This window comes from Dasypus novemcinctus, chromosome 2 (genome assembly GCF_030445035.2).
Source record: "Dasypus novemcinctus isolate mDasNov1 chromosome 2, mDasNov1.1.hap2, whole genome shotgun sequence".
Taxonomy (NCBI): domain Eukaryota; kingdom Metazoa; phylum Chordata; class Mammalia; order Cingulata; family Dasypodidae; genus Dasypus; species Dasypus novemcinctus.
Window position 1 is genome coordinate 98,175,380 of NC_080674.1, and position 22,357 is coordinate 98,197,736.

Genomic DNA, 22,357 nt, shown 5'->3' on the forward strand with positions numbered 1-22,357 from the left:
TAGAGAGAAGGGAAAAGAATAGAAGCTATGTACAGCAGGCAAGGCACAGAGAGATTGAGAGGAGATGAGTTTCGGTTGTTTTTTGTTTATTAGTATTGGAACAATGAAAGTGCTCTGGGAATGACTGGGGTGATGAATGCACAAATATGTGATTACACCAAATACCACTGATTGTACTCTTTGGATGGATTTATACTTTGTTACTATATAATAATAAAATTGATTTGTTAAAAAAAATTTTTTTTAATGAAGTCATAGAATTTATGTCAAAACACAAAGTTAGCGGGAAGTGGATGTGGCTCAAGAAATTGAGCTCCTGTCTACCATATAGGAGGTCCAGGGTTTGATGCCCAGGGCCTCCTAGTGAAGGCACACTGGGCTGTGTGGCAAGCTGGCCCATGTGGAGTGCTGGCCTGTGCGGAGTGCTGCCTAGAGCAGGAGTGCTAGCTCACGCAGAGAGCTGGCGCGGCAAGATGATGCAACAAAAAGAGACAGGAGAGAATAAGAGACGCAGCAGATCAGGGAGCTGAGGTGGCGCAAGAGAACAATCGCCTCTCTCCCACTCCTGAAGGTCCCAGGATCAGTTCCCAGAGCTGCCTAATGAGAATACAAGCAGACACAGAAGAACACACAGTGAATGGACACAGAGAGCAGACAATGGAGGGAGGGGGGAGAATTAAATAAATAAATAAATCTTAAAAAAAAAAAAAAACAGAGTTAGGAAGCAGATGCAGCACAAGCAATTGGGCACCTGCTCCCTACATGGGCGGTCCTGATTCAGTTGCCAGTTCCTCCTAAAGAAGACAAGCAGATGCTGCAATGAGCAGATGCTGCAACTAGCAAGATGCCACAATGAGCAGATGCCATAACAAGTGGATGCCACAAATGGCAGATGCCACAACCAGCAAGAAGCAGAAGTGGCTCAAGTGTTTGGGCATTCACCTCCCACACGGGAAGTCCCAGGTTCAGCTCCTGATGCTTCCTAAAGAAGATGAACAGAGAGATAAGGGAGGCATCTTGGAGGGGGTGGAGAGTGAAACCAAAATAATTTTTTAAATGTTTTTTTAATTTAAAACACAGTTACTTGCTTATTTTCCTATTATTTTTTAATGTAAATGAATTGAAGTCTTTATTTAGCCCAATGGAAACACAGCTAACCTTTTTTTTTTTACAGATATAAAAAAAATTTTTAAAGACACATAGATCATACAAAATGTTACTTAAAAATTATGAGGATTCCATATACCCCCACTTCCCTCCACTCCTCCTACATCACCAATTTCTTTCATGAGTGTGGCACATTCATTGCATTTGATGAATACATTTTGGAGCACTACTACACAGCATGGATTATAGTTTACATTGTAGTTTATATCCTCTCCCAGTCCATTCAGTGGGTTATGGCAGGAAATATGATGTCCTGCATCTGTCCCTGCAACATCATTCACAACAACTACAAGACCTGAAAATGCCCCCATATTATACCTCTTCTTCTCTCTCCCTACTCTCAGCAACTCCCATGGCCACTGTCTCCACATCAATAATACAATTTCTTCCATTGCTAGAGTCACAATAGTTCTATCGTAGAATACCAGTAAGTCCACTCTAATCCATATTTTATTCCTCCATCCTGAGGACCCTGGGATGGCAATGCCCACTCCCCCTCTAACTTGAGATGGGGCTTAGATCTCACATGGTTGATGGATGGGATTCTCCTGCTTGCAGTTATAGACTTTCTTGGTTCTCTGGTGTGGTGGTTGACCATTCCTACCTCCTACAGTCATAACAGATGGCGCTGGAGTTCAGTGCCTTGCTAGTGGGCCCTGTGGAATTTGTGCTCCTGAGTGTGATGGAGTTGGACTCAGATGTGATTTCTCTATACTTGCTTCTTCTGCCACTTATACTGAACCTATGGTTGGTGCTGGGGTTGATATATTTTTGGGAGTCTTTAATCTCTGGACTGTGTGCCAGCTGGGTCCTGAACCTCAGCAGAGTTGCAACACATACTCTCTGGTTCTTTGGACTTGTCCTATTATTTTTTAAATTATAGTTTAACATTATATTTCTTAATTATTCCTTTTTAAATAATTGGTATTTTTCAAGGGGAAAGCATAAGTGTTCTAAATTGAACATAAACAGGTATTTTGTTTGCTTGCTTATATTCAAGTTTACCCAAGGTTACAGGGAACAACAACAAAACAACTACCAAAAAAGAAAAAGGAAAAAAAATCAATTGACCAGAGGACTTCCGAGAAATATGGGGGAGTAGGGAGCTCCAGGACTCAAGTGCTTCCACCAAAACAACTATCAAACAGGGAGGAACTGTCGGAAACAACTATTTTGAAACTCTAGAGGCCAGAAGAACATTGTACAGCATCCAGAAAAGATCAGGAGCAAGAGGCTGATAAATTACAGCAAAAAACTGTAAATTGCCTCTCCGCTCTCTCTGCTCTCTCCGCTCTCACAGCTAGCTGCTGAGAGGTCCAGTTCCTGGCTAGCTGCTGCTGACAGTAAGGGATATAAAAATCTTCTTCCCAAGAACAGGGGTGTGTATGACCAATCACTGATCACAGCTTTTGATTATAGAGAATTCGGATCACTGGGTCCCATCTCTGAGTTGTTTCAACTTCACCCCAGACAAAAGTGGCAGCAGTCATTGTATTCACCCTACATGGACAGGGACAGACGTAGTGGCGATTTAAAAATGCATGGCTTCCTCCGGGCTGGGAAGAAGGTTAGCTGAAGGGCTGTATTTGCTGGGGAGATCAGGAAAGCTCAATTTTGGAGAGCCACTGAAGTTCATGGCACCCTTCCTGACCTCCTCCACAGGGCATTTTGGAGTCAGTCTATGTCCCCTTTTTAGGGTCCCTGGTGCTGTTTCGACTGAGAAAGATGGAATGGGAAAGTCCTCCCATAATTGCCCTCCAGGCAAAAGCAGCATGAGACAACGCAAGGACTGGAAAAAAAAACTATAGATGCAAACAGTCAGAGACAAAGTCCTGATGACTACAGATATCCGGGAGAGGGAGATTTGTACTCTTGGAAACAGAGGGGACAACCAAACTCTGTAAACAGGGGAACTCCAAAATAACTAACAAGTAAAAGCCCAGAACAAGACACAGGCCCAGTCACATGGGAAAACCCTGCACAGTACATTTGCCTTGGGTAGACCTTCCTGATAGGAGGGCTGATGCTCAAGAAAATCTCTCTTATCACAAGTTGGTTAAAAAATCAGGACACAGACATCATAGGAAGTATATTCCAGAGTTAACTTTTTTTTTTTAAGATTTATTTTTATTTATTTCTCTCCCCGACCCCCCCACCCTAGTTGACTGTTCTCTGTGTCTATTTGCTGCGTCGTCTTCTTTGTCCGCTTCTGTTGTTGTCAGCGGCACAGGAATCTGTATTTCTTTTTGTTGCATCATCTTGTTGTGTCAGCTCTCCATGTGTGCGGCGCCATTCCTGGGCAGGCTGTACTTTCTTTTGCACTGGGCGGCTCTCCTTAAGGGGCACACTCCTTGCACATGGGGCTCCCCTATGCTGGGGACACTCCTGCATAGCACGGCACTCCTTGCGAGCATGGCACGGCACTCCTTGAGAGCATGAGCACTGCGCATGGGCCAGCTCCACATGGGTCAAGGAGGCCCAGGGTTTGAACCGCCGACCTCCCATGTGGTAGACAGATGCCCTAACCACTGGACCAAGTCTTCTTCCCCAGAGTTAACATTTTAAAGCATTAAAATAGATACGGTGCAACAAGAGTACAAGACAAAGAAACAGGAAATGATGACCCATCCAAAGAAGAGGATAAAAATACAGAAAACACCAATGACAAAGATGAGAATGTGGATATACTGCATACTGATCAAAGTCTTTACAAAATTAACTTTAAAATGCTTAAAGAAATAAAGGAAAGTACAGAGAAAGAATGAAAGGCTATCAGGAAAGCAATGAATGAACAATATGAAAGTCTAAGTAAAGAGAGAGAAATTTTAAAAAGAAACCAAAAAGAACTACTGGAGTTGAAGACAATAATAACCAAAATAAAAAAGGCCCAGGAGGGTTTCAGGAGCAGAATGGAGCTGGGAGAAGAAAGAATCCATAAATTTTATAAGACACTTGAGATGAAAAAATAAATATTAAGAGTGCAAATAGCCTACGACAGCTATGGGACACCATCAAGCACACTAATATATACACATACATGCAATATTGTGACAGAGAACTTCCCCAAACTTAGCAAAAGATGTGACTATGCATATCCAAAAAGTTTAGAGATCGCCAAACAGGATAAACATGAAGAAAAATAAACCCCATCATTTTTTTAAAAGATTTATTTTTTTATTTATTTCTTTTCTCTTCCCTTCCCTGCCTTCCCCTCACCCACCCCCCCCCAGTTGTTTGCTCTCTGTGTCCATTCACTGTGTGTTCTTCTGTGTCCACTTGCATTCATGTCAGTGGCACCAGGAATCTGTGTATCTTTTTGTTGCTTCATTTTGCTGCGTCAGCTCTCTGTGTGTGTGCCACTCCTGGGCAGGCTGCACTTTTTTCACATGGGGTGGCTCTCATGGGGCGCACTCCTTGCGCGTGGGGCTCCCCTACATGGGGACACCCCTGCATGGCACGGCACTCCGTGCGTGCATCAGCACTGCACTCCATGCGTGCATCAGCACTGCACATGGGCCAGCTCACCACAAGGGTCAGGAGGCCCTGGGTTTGAACCCTGGACCTCCCATGTGGTAGGCGAATGCTCTATCTGTTGAGCCAAATCCGCTTCCCCCCATCATATACTGATTATACTACAAGTGTAAAACAAAGGGAGAGAGTGCTGAAAGCTGTAAGAGAAAAGCAAAGTGTTACATAAAAGGAAGCCCAGAAAGACTGGGAGCCAATTTCTCATCAGAAACCATGGAGGCAAGAAGGCAGTGGGTTGAAATACTTAAAGTGCTGAAGGAAAACAATTGCCAGTCAAGAATTTTATATCCAGTGAGACTCTCTTTCAAAAATGAGAAAGAGATTAAGACATTCTCAGATAAACAAAAGCTGAGGGTACATCACCTCTAGACCTGCCATATAAGCAATGCTAAAGGGAGTTCTTCAGACAGAAACAAAAAGGACATTTTTTAGACAGTAGTTAAAAGCAGCATAAAGAAATTAAGACTGTGGTAAAAGTAAGCACTGGGGTAATTATAAATGCCAGGATTACTATATTATATTGTTTGGTATGTAACACCATTTCTTACTTCCAATAGGTGATAAAAGGCAAATGCATAAAATGTAATGATAAATCTAGCTTTTGTACTTAACAATGTACAAAGATATAAGTAGTAAGAAGTACAAAAATAATGGTGAGAGGATAAAATTGTATGTGTATGTTATTGAAGTTAAGTTGTTATAAACCAAGTAAAACTGTCACATATTTAGGATGTTAAATTTGAACTCTATGGTAAACACAGGAAAACATATGAAAAATATATCCAGACAGAAATGAGAGAGCACTCAATATAGTCCAACACAAGAAAGCAAATAAATATAAAAGTAGGCTTTAATGGAAGTAAGGGACAAAAATTCTATAAGACTTACAAAGGCTAAATAGCAAAATGGCAGAAGAATAACCTGTATTATCAGTAGTTACTTTAAATGTAAATGGATTAAACTCTCCAGTCAAAAGGCAGAAATTGACAGAACGGATAAAAAAGCATGACCCAACTATATGCTGTCTGCAAGAGACTCACAAAGTCGAACATTCAAGTAGATTGAGGGTGAAAGGATGGAAAAAATATACCATGCAAGCAGTAACCAAAAAAGAGTCTGGTGGCTATACTAACTAAGGATAAAACAGACATTAAGTCAAAAACAGTTACGAGGGACATAGATGGTCATAACATACTGATAAAGAGGACAATTCAATAGGAGGATGAGGAATAACAATTATAAATACATATGCATCTAAGAGCAGAGCTCCTAAATATATGAAACAAATACTGACAGATTTGGGGAGACTGACGGTTTTACATTAATAACAGAAGACTTGATTTAGAGGTGGAGTGAACATCACCATCCCAGGGTCCTCAGGATGGAGGAATAAAATATGGATTAGAGTAGACTTACTGGTATTCTACTAAAGAATTATTGTGACTCTAGCAATGGAAGAAATGGCATCATTGATGTGGAGACAGTGGCGATGGGAGTTGCTAAGGGCAGGGAGAGGGAAGAAGAGGTGTGATATGGGGCATTTTCAGGACTTAGAGTTGTCCTGAATGATATTGAAGGGACAGAAGCAGGACACCATATATCCTGCCATAACCCACTGAATGAACTGGGAGAGAGTGTAAACTACAATGTAAACTGTAATCCATTTTGTGTAGTAGTGTTCCGAAATGCATTCATCAAATGTAATATATGTGCCACACTGATGAGAGAGGTTGGTGTGGGAGGATTAGGGGGGTGGGGAGTGGGGGTATATGGGAATCTCTTATATTTTTTAATGTAACATTTGTATGATCTATGTATCTTTAAAAAATGATAATAATAATAATAAAAGCTTTATTGAGGAATGTAAAAGCATTAAAAACAGGGGAGTGGATTTAGCTCAGTGGTTGAGTACCTGCTTCCCATATATGAGTTCCCATGATCAATACTTAGTTATCTCCTAAAAAAATTTACAACTATGTCAATAGTCTACAAAAGTTCCATAAAAGCTTAGTATTGTTATTATTGAAATAATGAAAATGTTCTAATAATGATTGAAGTGATGAATGCACAACTATATGATTATTTCAAGTATCATTGATTGTGTACTTTTGATGAGTTGTATGCTTTATGAGTATGTATCAATAAAATTGATTGTCAAAAAAAAAATAGGAGACTTTAACACACCACTCTCCATAATGGATAGAACATCTAATCAGAAGAGCAATAAGAAGTATAGGACTTAAATGATACACTAAACCAACTAAACCTAACAGACATATATAGAATATTCTACCCAATGAAAAATGAATACACATTCTTCTCGAGTATACATGGATAATTCTCCAAGATAGACCATATGTTGGGTCACAAAACAAGTCTCAATAAACTCAAAAATATTGAAATCATCATCATATATTTTCCAGCCACAGTAGAATGAAATTAGAAATCAAAAACAGAGGGAGAAAGGGAAAACTTACAAATATGTGGAAATTAAACAACACACTGTTAAACAATCAATGGGTTAACAGGAAATCAGAAGCAAAATTAGGAAATATGTTGAGGTAAATAAAAATGAAAATACAACATACCAAAACTTAGAGGATGCAGTGAAAGCAGTACTGAGAGGGAAATTTATAGCTCTTAATGCTTACACTAAAAAAGAAAACCTTCAAATCAGAGACCTAAACTTAAAACCGAAGAACTAGAAAAAGAAGAGCAAACTAGACCCAAAGCAAGCATAAGGAAGGAAATAACAAAGATGAGACAGGGAAAAATGAATTAGGGGGGAAAAACCCCAAGAGAATGAACAAAACCAAATTTCATTCTTTGAAAAGATCAACAAAATTGTCAAACCTTTAGCAAGACTGACAAAATAAGAGAGGATACAAATAATGAAAATCAAAGAAAAAGGGGATTTACCATTGATCTCACTGAAATAAAAAGGACTATAAATGAATACTATGAAAAACTGTAGGCCAATAAATTAGATAACTTAGATAATACAGACAAATTCTTAGAAACACACAAACTACACTGACTCAAGAAGAAATAGGTCTTAACAAACCAATTACTAGCAAAGATATTAAATCAGTAATTAAAAATCTCCCAATCCAAAAAAGCCCAGGACCCGGTGGTTTCACAGGGGGATTCTACCAAACATTCCAAGAAGACTGAACTCCAATTCTGCTCAAATTCTTCCAAAATATTGAAGAGGTGGGAACACTCCCTAACTCATTCTGTGAGGCCAACATCACCATCACAAGACAAAACTAATGTGCAATTTCTCTAATGAATAAAGATGCAGAAATTCTTGACAAAATACTATCAAACTGAATCCAACAGCATATTAAAAGAATTACAAGTTATGATCAAGTGGGATTTATTCCTGGTATACTAAGTTGGTTCAACATAAGAAAATCAAATGATGTATTAATAATATACCACATCAAAAAAATGAAGAGAAAAAAACAACATGATCATCTCAATTGACACAGAAAAGGCATTTGACAAAATACAGCGCCCTGTCTTGAATACTTAGAACACTAGACATATAAGGAAACTTCCTCAACATGGTAAGGGTGTACATGGAAAGCCCATAGCTAACATCCTACTTAATGGTGAAAGACTGATTGCTTTCCCACTGAGATCAGGAACAAGACAAGGATGCCTCCTGTCATCACTGTTACTCAATATTGTACTAGAATTTCTTGCCACAGCAATGAGCCAAGAAAAAAGAAATAAAAGACACCCAAATTTGAAAGGAAGAAGGAAAGCTTTCCTATTTGCAGATATGATCCCATATACAGAAATGCCTAAAAAAATCCACAATAAAGCTCCCAGTGCTGATAAGAATTCAGCAAAGTGGCAGGGTACAATATCAACACCCCTAAATCAGTAGTGTTTCACAAGCAATGAACAATTGGAAGAAGAAATCAAGAAAAAAATTCCATTCACAATAGTCACTATAAGAACCAAATACCTAGGAATAAATCTAACCAAGGATATAAAGGACTTGTACACAGAAAACTACAAAACACTACTAAGATAAATTAAAGACTTAAATAAGTGGAAAGATACTCTGTATTCATGAATTGGAATACTAAATATCATTAATATGTCAATACTACCCAAAGTAATTTATAGATTTAATAAAATTCCACTCAAAATTCCAACAATCCTCTTTGCAGAAATGGAAAAGCCAATCTACAAATTTATAAGGAACGGTAAGGGGCTCAGAATACCTAAAGCCATCTTGACAAAGAAGAATGGAGTTGGAGGACTCACATTTCCCTACCTTAAATCTTATTACAAAGCCACAGTAATCAAAACAGCATGGTACTGGCACAAGGACAGACATATAAACCAATGGAATAAAATCGAGAGTTCAGAAATCAACACTCACATTAATGGCCAACTGAATATTGACAAAATGGTAAAGACTACTTAATTGGGAAACAATAGTGTCTTCAACAAACGGTCCTGGGAAAATTGGATCTCCATTTCCAAGGAAAAAAAAAGGGACCCTTACTTCACACCAGATATAAAAATTAACTCAAAACGGATCAAAGACCTAAATATAGGAGCTAGAACTATCAAACTCCTAGAAGAAAACGAAAGGAAGCATATTCAGGACTTTGTGTTAGGCAATGATTTCTTAGACTTTATACCCAAAGCAAAAGCAACAAAAGAAAAAATAGATAAATGGCAATTCATCAAAATAAAAGAAAATTTTTTTGTTCCTCGTAAAAAGACAACCTAAAAAATTGGAGAAAATATTTGGAAATATACAGTATCTATAAAGAAATCCTTCAACTTAACAAAAAAATAAACAACCCAGTTAAAAATGGACAAAAGACTTGAACAGACTTCTCTCTGAAGAAATTATACAAATGGCCAGAAAATACATGAAAAGATGTTCAACATCATTAGCCATCAAAGAATTACATATCAAAACCACAATGAGATATCATTAGAAGGGCTGCTATTTAAAAAAATGGAAAATAACAAAAGTATTCAAAGATTCTGTGGGGAGTGGACCCTGGAGTGTCTTATGCCACCATCATGGTCAAATGGAAGTGATTAATGACTTTTAAATTTGTGATATTCACATTGGTTCATAAATAAGAGACTGCAGACTAGGTGAACTCCCTGAAATTCTACTTTTCCCTTTCATGTAACAAAAATTTTAAGAATGCATTGATAGAGAGATATGTAAGGATATCCATGAATCTTTTCTGTTTTACTATAGGGGGAAAAAAAGTAAAACCATTTGCTACCTATGCTTACTATTCAATTACTTACAACATTCTTTGTAACTGATCATGACCACAAGGGAACCAGACCCTCAGTACTTGCTGTTAGTTAGGATTTTTGCTTTAAAATAATTATACTTAAAGAAAAATTAGGGAAGTGGACTTGGCTCAGTGGTTAGGGTGTCTGCCTACCACATGGGAGGTCCGTGGTTCAAACCCTGGGCCTCCTTGACCCATGTGGAGCTGGCCCATGCACAGTGCTGATGCACGCAAGGAATGCCCTGCCACGCAGGGGTGTCCCCCGCATAGGGAAGCCCCACACGCAAGGAGTGCGCCCATAAGGAGAGCCGCCCAGTGCGAAAGAAAGCGCAACCTGCCCAGGAATGGCGCCACACACACAGAGAGCTGACACAGCAAAATGGCGCAACAAAAAGAAACACAGATTCCTGTGCCACTGACAACAACAGAAGTGGACAAAGAAGACGACACAGCAAATAGACACAGAGAACAGACAACTGGGGCAGAGGGGTGGGAAGAGAAAAACAAAAAAGAAAAATTAGTGTAGCCCCACCAAATAAAATCATCTTGCAAATATATAGATTGAAGCTAAATTAAATCATTTTAACACACAGTGTTAACAATCCTATGTATGCTTGGGTTCTATTCAAATATCCAAATGGGAATTTCATAACTAACTTATGGTAAGATGCAAACTATATAGATTTAACCTTTAAGTCATGTGCATTGATGGTTCTCTACTTTCAAGAGATGCAACAGCAGACGTTGTAGTCTTTTGTTAACCAAGAATTACACACTTATTTTTAAAATTCAATTCAAAAGTGGAGAAATTTTGCAAAGTAAACTATAAAACACTTAGGTGTGAGAAAAAAATATTTTGAACAAAATAAATGCCTTACATCAATTAGTTCATAGTCATCTTTGGCATATAAGTGCCTCAGGAGGTACCAACGGGCAGTTGATACAATAGATTTGGGATATCCAGGTTGATAAACCACTCTCTCCAGAAGTCGCCGTGTCTCTCTGGAGAAAAGATATTTACATTTAGTCTAAAGAACAGAAATTAATAGAAAGTATTTCATATACATGTGGTATAATTCTCTTTTTTAGTCTTTTGCAGAGGTAGTGCTTGATTACTTCATGAATCTTTTTATTCAGATAACAACAAAGGTAATAACAGTTAACCTTTATTAAGTGCTTACTACGTGTAGGAATTATGCTAAGTGTTTTACACATATGGTCACATTTAATATTCACAACCATATAAAGTAGGTTACTTTTATTATTCCTATTTTGCCGATAAATTAAGATTCTTTCCAAATAGTAACAGAATGGAGAAGAGGCCCCTATTTTTAAAAAATGAGCAACGGATAAGTAAATAAATATAGAAAAAAATAATATAAAAGTGATATAGAGTGGCACAAGAAGAGATATTTAACATCTACACTGGAGGTTAAGTATATAATATCAGGATTTTAGTGTATGTTTTCAAGGTTATATATAACATATGAACCTATGTAATATGCTGATTTACAATTGTGCTCTGATTTTCTTCCTTCCCAATTTACTAATATCTATGACTATAAAAACTTTTGTACTGGCAGGAAAAACAAATAGTGGTAACTTCAGAACTGCTGTATAGGAGGGGCTGATAAGTAGCAATAGGTTTGAAGCAGGAATTAAAGAACTTGTCCTGAAGATATTTTTGCATAGGAATCACATAGTAAACACAGTTTTTTCTTAGACTTTACATGTATTTGGGCTGCTTTTGGGGTTGACAGAAATTATGGGAGGTGCTGACAGAGTTTGGCCAGCAGGATGGGAGGGAATAAACTGAAAGAGTTTGTTAGGAATTTAAAATTAAAGACTAAAAGATTTTTTGGTGAAATTAGTCACACACACAAAAATGTCTCCAAATAAATAAATATTAATAGATAGTGCTAGAATTGCTGGTTAGCCATAATATCTTAATTCTTCCTTCACACCCACTTTGTGATGTGTCCTTTGCCACATATTTATATGTATTATTCTGTCCTAGTAATGTTTACTCCTCAGTCACTGTTTTACTTATGGTTGCTTTGTGTTCTGTTTGATATCTATTAGAACCAGATGTTATTTTCAGAATTTAAAAATATGCCACATGTTTATTCATCTATGTGACCTTCAAGTTATTGTCTTCAAATTTATTCCTGATTTTATCCCCAACTTTCAATAAAAATATAGCTAGAACGTTTATATTTTAAATCTGAGACGTTTTTGGATTTTCTAGATATAAAATCACATTATTTACAAATAATTTATCTCTGCCTTTACAATATTTATTACTTTTCTCAGAGCTTACTGCATTCATAAGAACTTATATTAATATAGCCTAGAAATGGTTATTTTGTTTTGTTTGTTTCTAGAATGGACATCACACTTCTGGCCCATTCAGAGACTGAGGAAAATAAAAACTCCAAGGCCACCATCACTCAAAATGCTTCTAAGTCAAATCTCTTTTATCCTTTATCTGTAAACCTAATTTTTTTTCAAACAAATGTTAAGACTTCATTCTTCCCTTTAAAGGGTTACCAGTATCTGCTCTTCCAAAGTAGATACAGAGATATGAATAATCCAAAAGTTTGTTAAACTAGTTTATTAAAATAATTATAAATCTTTAATTATTTCCTAGAAGAGTTGATAGAGAAGAAACATTCCCAAGAAAAAAAACTGTACAAAGATTCTTACCTTGCACCCATTTTGCGATTGAATTGTAACAAAGCTTGTATGAGGACAGCCATTGGACAAAAGCAAAGTTTCAAGGCTTCAGTTGTAGCTTCTTGAACCAATGATGGCCAGTGATCACTGGAAATGTTAGCCTGTAAAAATATATGACGAATATTAAATCAAAGCTTTTGACATATTTACTTTAAGAGTACACATTCAACTCTCCTTTACTGAGTAGTGAGCTCTCTGTACAAGCCACCCTGTAAAGGCTACAAGGAGCATAATTACTAAAAACTGATTAAAATCTTTCTTGTCCAGAAGTAGCTACAAAAGAGGGAAGAATGAGATAAAGGAAGGTTTCAAAGAGGAAGTATCATTTTAAAAAAAAAATACAGTATTATATTATATAGGTGGATAAAATCTATCACTCAGTAAGCCTTTGGTCTACTGAATATACAAAACCCAATTTAACATGACTAACTGTTTAACTGGTAGTGATAAGTGCATAGTTCAACATTTCAGAAATTATCTAAGAAAGGGAACAGGCTGAAATGAAATATTTTAATGAAATACCAATATAGAAAAAAAATGTTAAGCATTTCAAAAATAAAGAAGGAAATCAAAGTTATCAACAGTAAAAACTTACTTTGAAATTTCACTTTGTGAGAAAAATATTAATGTACATACATCTGCTTTAATGTCTATAAAGCCTAAGGAAATAAATTAGTTAGGTGGTTAGCTTTAGTTTTCTATAATATGTACTGATCCAGAGATAACACAGCTAATTATTTCCTTAAAAATCCTGAGAATAAAACAATAAACACTCTACTGAATTATATAGAGAAAAAAAATTCATTAAAAGACCCTTTCGGGAAGTGGACTTGGCCCAGTGGATAGGGTGTCCATCTACTACATGGGAGGTCCAGGGTTCAAACTCCGGGCCTCCTTGACCAGTGTGGAGTTGGACCACGCGCAGTGCTGATGAGCGCAAGGAGTGCTGTGCCACGCAGGAGTGTCCCCCAAGTAGGGGAGTCCCACGCGCAAGGAGTGCACCCCGTAAGGAGAGCCGCCCAGTGCGAAAGAAAGTGCAGGCTGCTCAAGAATGGCACCTCACACACGGAGAGCTGACACAACAAGATGATTCAACAAAAAGAAACACAGATTCCCAGTGCCGCTGATAAGGATAGAAGTGGTCACAGAAGAACACACAGCAAATGGCCAAAGAGAACAGACAACTGGGGCGGGTGGGGGGGGAGGGGGGGGGAAAGAAATAAATAAAAAATAAACCTTTAAAAAAAAAAGACCCTTTCATTAAAAATTTCAATTTTTAACCGACTTTATAATAAAAGGTATCTATAAAAACAAAGCCAATAAATATAATAAGTTAATACGGAGTCCACACTAAATTATAAAAAAAGAAGAGCAATAAACTCTGACTGCAGTGCAGCCAACAGTTATTTGTGTACTCAGGGAAAAAGAAGCAATAGCGATAATGAATTTAAAAACAGAGAAAGGAAATGCTGATGCATCATCTATAAAGATGGGACTAGTGGATCTTGACATCTGACAAAAAAAAATAGGGCAAGATAAATACTAATAAAATTATTTTTAACTTTTTTTTTTACATTTCTCTATTAAATGTACTGGATCCATAAAAAATTTTTTTAATCATACAATATTTTACACAATATATTTGGTTCATAGTAATACAATCATACAGTATTTGTCTTTTTGTGTCTGGCTTGCTTGGCTCAACATAATGTTCTCCAGGTTTATCCATGTTGTCATATGCTTCATGACATCATGTCTTCTTACAACTGCATAGTATTCTATCATGTGAATACACCACAGTTTGTTTATCCATTTATCGGTTGATGGAAACCTGGGTTGTTTCCAACTTTTGGCAATCTTGAATAATGTCACTATGAATGTTGGTGTGCAAATATCAGTTCATGTCACCACTCTCAGTTCTTCTGAGTGGTATTGCAGGGTCACGTGGCAAGTCTATATGAAGCTTCTTTATGTTTCAAGTTAGGCAGTAAAATTCTTTCCATGTTGCTCTTATTTTTTAGAATGTTTTGGCTATTAGAATGTACTTTCCCTTTCTAATGAATTTGGTAATTACCTTTTCTAATTCTGTAAAGTAGGCTGTTGGTATTTTGATTTATATTGCATTGAATCTATAAATCAGTTGGGTAAGATTGACATCTTCACAATATTTATTCTTCCAATCCATGAATATGGAATATCTTTCCACTGTTCATGTATTTTAAAATTTCTTTTAGCATTGTTTTCTAGTTTTCTGAATATATGTTCTGTACTTCTTTCTTTAAATTAATTCCTAGGTATTTGAGACTTTTTGGTGCAATTGTAAATGGAATTTCTCCCTTATTTCCTCCTCAGGTTGTTCAGTATTAGTTGTACAAAAACATTACTGATTAAAAAAAAAAATTTATTTCTCCTCCCCCTTTGTGGCTTGCTTGCTTTCTGCTCTCCGTGTCCATTTGCTCTTCTGTTTCTTGTTTTTTGTTCTTTGCTTGTCTCCCTTTTTTGTTGTGTCATCTTGCTAAGTCAGCTCTCCATGGAGCCTAAAGGCCAGGCAGCACTCCATGGCTCTTGCGGGCCAGGCAGCTATCTGCAGTGTGTGGGCGAGCCTGCCTTCACAAGGAGGCCCCGGGATGCAAATCCAGGGCCTCCCATATGGTAGACAGGAGCCCAACTGATTGAGCCATAGCTGCTTCCTAACATTACTGATTTCTGCCTGTAAATCTTACATCCTGGCACTTTGTTGAACTCATTTGTTAGTTCAAGTAGCTTTGTTATAGATACTTTAGAATTTTCTAAATACAGGATCATGTCATCTGCAAACCGAGTTTTACTTCCTCTTTTCCTATTTGGATGTTTTGTTTTGTTTTTTTTCTTGTCCAATTGTCATACCTAGAATGTCTAGAACAATACTGAATAACAATGGTGATAGTAGGCATTCCTGTGTTGTTCCAGATCTTAGACAGAAAGCTTTCAGGCTTTCCCCATTGAATACAATGTTTGCTGAGGGTTTTTCATGTATGCCTTTCATCATAATAAGGAATTTTCCTTCTATTCTTATCTTTTGACGTATTTTTATCAAAAAAGGATGCTGGGTTTTGTTGAATGCCTTTTCTGCCTTTATTGCAATGATTGTGGTTTTTTCCTTCAATATGTTCGTGTGATGTTTTACATTGATAGATTTTCTTAGGTAGAACCAGTCTTGCATAGCAGGAATAAATTCCACTTGGTTGTGATGTATAACTCTTTTGAAATGCTGTTGGATTCTATTTGCAAGTATTTTGTTGAGAACTTTTGCATCTGTGTTCATTAGAGAGATTGGTCTGTAACTTTCTTTTCTTGTAGTATCTTTATCTGGCTTTGGTATTAGGGTGACGTTGGCATCATAAAGTGCATTGAGTCATTTTCCCTCCTATTCCATTTTTTGGAAGAGTTTAAACAGAACTGGTATTAATTGCACCTGTGAAGCCATTTGGTCTTGGATTTTGCTGGGAGATTTTTGATGACAGATTCAAACTCTTTAAATGTGACTGGTTTGTTAAGTTCTTGTATTTCTTGTAGCATTAGTGTAGGTTGTTCGTGCATTTCTAGGAGTTGGTCCATTTCATCTAGGTTGTCTAGTTTGTTGGCATATAGTTTCTCATAATATCTTCTTACGATTTTTTTTATTTCTCTGGGGCCAGTCATAACTTCCAGCTTTCATTTTTCATTCTATTTATTTGCATCTTCTTTTTTTCTCCGTTAAGTCTAGGTAGGGGTTTGTCAATTTTATTCGTCTTCTCATCTTGTTGATTTTCTCTATTGTTTTTTTGTTCTCAATTTCATTTATTTCTGCTCTCATCTTATTACTTCCTTCTGCTTGCATTGAGATTGGTTTGCTCTTCTTTTTCTAATTTCTCTTGTTCACTTAAGTCTTTGAGTTTACCTCTTTCTTCTTTTTTAATATGTGTTTAGAGCTGTATATTTCCTTTTCAAGACTACCTTTACTGTATCCCATAAGTTTTGATACAACATGTTCCCATTTTCATTTGTCTTGCAATTTCACTTTCATTTCACTTGGAATTTCTTCTTTGACCCACCAATTATTTAGGAGTGTGTTGTTCAGCCTCCATATATTTGTGAATTTACTTTTTCCTGCGTATTATTGATTTCCAGTTTCATTCCATTATGATCTGAGAAGATGCTTTGTACAATTTCAATATTTTTATATTTATTGAGAGCTGCATTGTGCCCTAACATGTGGTCTATCCTGGAGAAAGATCCATGGGCACTTGAGAAGAATGTATAACCTGCTAAGTTTGGATGCAGCATTCTGTATATGTCTGTTAGGGCTAATTCTTTAATAATTTTGTTCAAGTTCTCTGTTTCCTTGTTGATCTTCTGTCAAGTTTTTCTAATGATGTGAGTGGGTTGTTGAAGTCACCAATGATTATTGTAGAGATGTCTGTGTTTCCCTTCAGTTTTGCCAGAGTTTGTCTCATGTACTTTGGGGCACCCTGGTTAGGTGCATAGACATTTATGACTGTTATATCTTCCTGGTGGATTGTCCTTTTTATTAATATGTAATGACCTTCTGTATCTCTTCCAGTGTTTTTGCATTTAGTCTGTTTTGTCCAATATTAGTATAGTTATACCTGTTCTTTTTTGGTTACTATTTCCATGGAGTATCTTTTTCCAAACTTTCACTTTCAGCCAGTTTGTAACCCTGGGTCTAAAGTGAGTTTCTTGTAAGCAGATATGAATGGCTCATGTTTTTTTTTTATCCTTTCTGCCAACCTATATCTTTTGAATGGGGAGTTTAATCCATTCACATTCAGTGTTATTACTGTAAATAAATAATTTATTTCCACTATTTTATTCTTAGTTTTCTTATGTTGTATCATATTTTTGTCTGTCTTTTTATGCTTTTATTTATCCTTTCTCTATTCTTTCTTCTATACTCTCCTCCAGGCCTCTCTCTTCTGTCTTTTTCCCTCAGGTTCTAAGGCCTTCTTTAATATTTCCTGCAAAGGTGGATTCTTTTGTGCAAACTCTCTTAGTTTCTGTTTGTGAATATTTTATACTCACCTTCATATTTAAAGGTCAATTTTGCTGGATAAAGAATTCTCAGCTGGCAGTTTTTCTCTTTCGGGATCCTAAGCATATCATACCATTGTCTTCTCACCTCCATGGATTCTGAAGAGAAATCTGTGTTAAGGCATAACTGGATGTCCCCTATATGTGATGGTTTGCTTCTCCCTTGCCGCTCTGAGAATTTTCCCTTTGACACTTGACATTCTGAGTAGTATGTGTCTTGGAGTAGATCTATTTGGTTTATTCTGATTGGGGTATGGTGAGATTCTTGGACATGTAAGTTTGTTTCTTTCATAAGAGTTGGGAATTTTTCAGCTATTATTTCTTTAAATACTCTTTTGGCCCCTTTTCCCTTCTCTTTTCCTTCTGGAACACCCATGACACGTATGTTGTTGTGTTTCATGTTGTCATTCAACTCTCTGAGCTCCTGCTCAATTTTTCCATTCTTTTCTCTTCAATTTTAGCTATTCTGTCTTCAGTATCACTTATTCTTTCTTCTATTATTTCTAGTCTACTGTTGTATGCCTATAATGTGTTTTTGATCTAACTTATTGTGTCTTTTATTCCCATGAGCTCTGTTATATTTCTGTTCAGGATTTAAACTCTTATTTGCACTTATTCAATGTCTTCTTGATGTCATTTATCTCTTTAGTCATATTCTCTTTCAACTCAATAATTTGATTTTGGAAATTTGTGTGCATCTCACTAATTAGTTCTCTCACACCTGTGTTTCTTATGAGGCTTTGATATATTACTTTTCTTGGGCCATGTCTTCCATTTTCTTAGTATGACTTGTAATTTTTTGCTGATTTCTAGGCATCTGATTAGGATGTAATTTACTCAGATGCTCAATTTCTTCTTCAAATGTTTAGAAGAAAGAATAAAAGGAAGAGAGAATGAGAGATAGAGAAAGGAAGGGAAAAAGAAGAGAGGGGAAGGGTGGGGAGGAGGGATGGGATGACAATGGGAGGAATGGGAAGGGAGAAAAAGAAGGAACCAACATGACAAAATGTTAAACATTTGTAAGTCTTCATTAGAATGTCCTCTTCTTTTCAATACTCTAATCTTCATTCAAAGGCAATACTTATACCCTAGCCGGGGTATGGTTGCAAGTAGCAGCAGATGGCTTATTTTGCCTTCCCACTACTCCCATTTTTTCTTGCTAATTGTAGTTTCAGGCTACTACAGTTATATTGGAAGTTTGCACCATTTTAAGATGATCTCAAACTCTCCAGGCCTAAAAGATATTTAAAGCTCTTCTCATGAAGACTTTTCTGGTTTTATCAGAGACTCCCACTTTCATGAATAGTCTCTCATTTATAGGACTAGCTACAAAATCTGCAGGATCCAGTGCAAAAGAAAAATGGAGAGCTCTTCATCTAAAATTACTAAAATTACTAAGACAACAACTGCAGAGCATTAAACCAAGGGTGGAGCCTTATGCAACTGCACAGGACACATGCCTTTGAAGCAGACCCAGGTCATATGCAGTTCCATTAACCTGAGAAAACATTCTATTCTGCCAACTTACTCCACATCCTCTAGCAATCTGGAAACCTAGCTTCCTTTCTGCTAATATCCATTATACCTCCAGGTGACCATACAAGAAAGGATGAAAATAACCCCTATGCCAATCCATTCTCACAGTTGACATTACTCATTTCCAGCTCTAACAAACTCTGGGAATGCTGCTAATCCCATGTTGCATCAACTCTCCTTCACTTCTTCCATCCCATACTTCAGGCAGATATTCCTACAGACCTTTGGGATTCATCCATTGCTGACCACTTTCACCCAGAAGCATGCAGTCAATTTCCAAAACACTAGTGATTCTTTTTACCCGTTCTAACACCTCAAACTGAGAGCCACAGCTTCTGCAGCATGTGTCAGATACTTGTCCACATGCTTCTACAAATGTGCCTTCAGGATCTCAGAAGACATTCATCACAGTTACCCTCTCTCCCTTTCTCAGAGTACTCCCTTTCTCACTTTTGTGTTCTTGTGTAGGGAAATGTGGAGGGTGAAAGGAAACAGCTCTCTCCGAAGAAATTTTTTCACAAATCCTACCCCAACTCCACTCTTCTAAGGTACTCTTATCTTCCTTATAGGTTAGTCCTCTACTTGCTTCAAATATCTCTGATATTTCACTCTGGATGCTGATATCTTTGCCAAACCTTTCAGTTTAATATCCTATTCACATATTATCACACATATCCTTCTTCGTCACATGGCCAGATGTTTACCACAGAACTATGACATCTCTCTTATTCCTTAGCAATAACTGTTGGGTGTCAAATATTATACATGAACATATTGGATTTGGTAGTGCTTTAAAAGTTTCCAAAGGCACTTGTAAATGCTATTTCACTTGATATTCGTAACAACCCCACAAGAAGGCAAGTAGGTATTTTTATCTCCATTACTGCAAAAAAGGAAAAGGGCTCTAAATAGTTTAATTGCCTGAAGATTTCACCAGGATTAACTAGTAGAACACAAACAAAGCCTCTTAGGGAAAATACTTTTGCGGGGATATGGGAGATAGGGGCAGGTGTATATAAGTATTACTAAAATGCAAACTCCACAAAAGCAGAGATTTTTGTCTGGTTTGCTTACTGCCCTAACTCAATATTTTAAACAGTTCCTGTAATAAAGTCAGTCCAGAACTGATGAATGAAAAGAATAAATGAATGAATGGTTAAACAATGAATGCCTAGTATCTTTACAGAAGTTAGTGAGGGATAAGCATGTGATTAAAAACACAGCACATTGACGTGAATTTGATCAACTGACAGAGCATCCACCTACCACACAGGAGGTCCAGGGTTCAAACCCAGGGTCTCCTGATCCATGTGATGAGCTGGCTGACACACAGTGCTGATGTGCGCAAGGAGTGTCCTGCCACACAGGGGTGTCCCCTGTGTTGGGGAGCCCCACGTGCAAGGAGTGTGTCCCCAAAGGAGAGCCATCTATGCGAAAAAAGCATAGCCTGCCCAGGAGTGGCACCACACACATGGAGAGCTGATGCAGCAAGATGATGCAACAAAAAGAGACACAGATTCCCAGTGCTGCTGACAAGAATGCGAGTGGACACAGAAGAACACACAACGAATGGACACAGAGCAGACAACAGGGGGAAGAGGAGAGAAATAAATAAAAAATAAATCTTAAAAAAAAAAAACAGCATAAACTAAAGAGATGGCATTTTGAGTTGCTTTTAATGGGTTGACTAGAGGTAGAGGAGAAAAGAAGTGGGAGACATTCTAGACAAAAGATACATGTGAGAAAAGACACAGAAGAAGTAAGAAAGGGGCTTGTTCCAAGGACAGCAGATTGTCTGGTATGGCTGTTACTCAGGCTAAAAAGAAATCAAAAGGCAGAATACCAAACTGTAAAAAATGGAGTAAGCTCATCTGTAGAGGAATTTGAATACCAATTTAAGAAATTAAGGATCCTGAATTTTATCCCACATGCAATGAGAAACTATGAAAGATTTTTTTTTTTAAACAGTTGAAAGACTTGAACAAACCTAAATTTCAGGAAGATAATGTATGACAGTTTTTAGCATGATGTGAAGAAGGCAGAGAATGGAGATCTTTACAGAAGATTTTCATACAACTCTTTTAATGTATTATTCAAAGTCTTTGTTTCCTTATTGGTTCTCTGTAAAGACATTGTCTAATGGTGATAATGGTGTATTAAAATCCCCCACTAAATTGCAGAGGCATCTATTCCTCCACTTAGTTTTTCCAGTGTTTGCTTCATGTATTCTGAGGTGCCCAAGTTAGATGCATAAATGTTTATGATTGTTCTTTCTTCTTGATAGACTATCCCCTTTACTATTATATAGTGTCCATCTTTGTCTCTTGCAAAATAGTTTTGCGTTTAAAGTCTATTTTGTCCAATATTAGTATAGCTACTAATTTTTATTATTATTTGCTTGTAAATATAGCTACTAATTGTTATTATTATTTATTAGCTATATTTATTAAAATATAGCAAATTTTTATTATTATTTATTATTATTTGCTTGTAAAACTGTTTTCCAACCATACACTTTCAGCCTCCTTGCATCCCTAGGTCTAAAGGGGGTTTCTTGTAAACAGCATATAGATGGGTCATATTTCCTTATCCATTCTGCTAATCTGTGTTACTTGACTGGTGAGTTTAATCCTTTAACATGCAATGTTACTACTGTCAAGGAGTTACTTACATTAGCCATATATTTTTTTGGTTTATGTATGCCATATGTTGTTTTTATCTCCTCTAACTTTCTCTCTCCTGTTTGTTCCTTTCAACCTGCAGAATTCCCTTTAGTATTTCTTAAATGCAGGCTTCTTATTGGCATACTCTTTTAAATTCTATTTATCTGTGGATATTTTGAACTCTCCCTCATTTTAAATGTCAGTTTTGCTGGATAGAGAATTCTTGGTTGGAAGTTTTTTCTTTTAGCACTTAAACTATGTTATACCACTGCCTTCTTGCCTCCATGGTTTCAGATGACAAATTAGCATTTACTTTTTTTTTTCTCTCTTCCCCTCCCCTGCCCTGCTGTTTTTGCTGTCTGTGTC

General features: G+C 37.0%; 1 protein-coding gene across 4 annotated transcripts in view; it reads right to left on the reverse strand.

Annotated features, from left to right (window-relative positions):
* SKIC3 (SKI3 subunit of superkiller complex) overlaps positions 1-22,357 on the reverse strand; it is a 130,085-nt gene that overhangs the window by 8,139 nt on the left and 99,589 nt on the right. For all 4 annotated transcript variants that reach the window (XM_058276327.2, XM_058276330.2, XM_071209053.1 and 1 more), the window contains 2 exons: positions 12,693-12,823; positions 10,865-10,988 (listed from right to left, as the gene is read on the reverse strand). In XM_058276327.2, the coding sequence (XP_058132310.1) occupies positions 10,865-10,988; positions 12,693-12,823 (255 nt within the window). The remainder of the gene's footprint in view (positions 1-10,864; positions 10,989-12,692; positions 12,824-22,357) is intronic.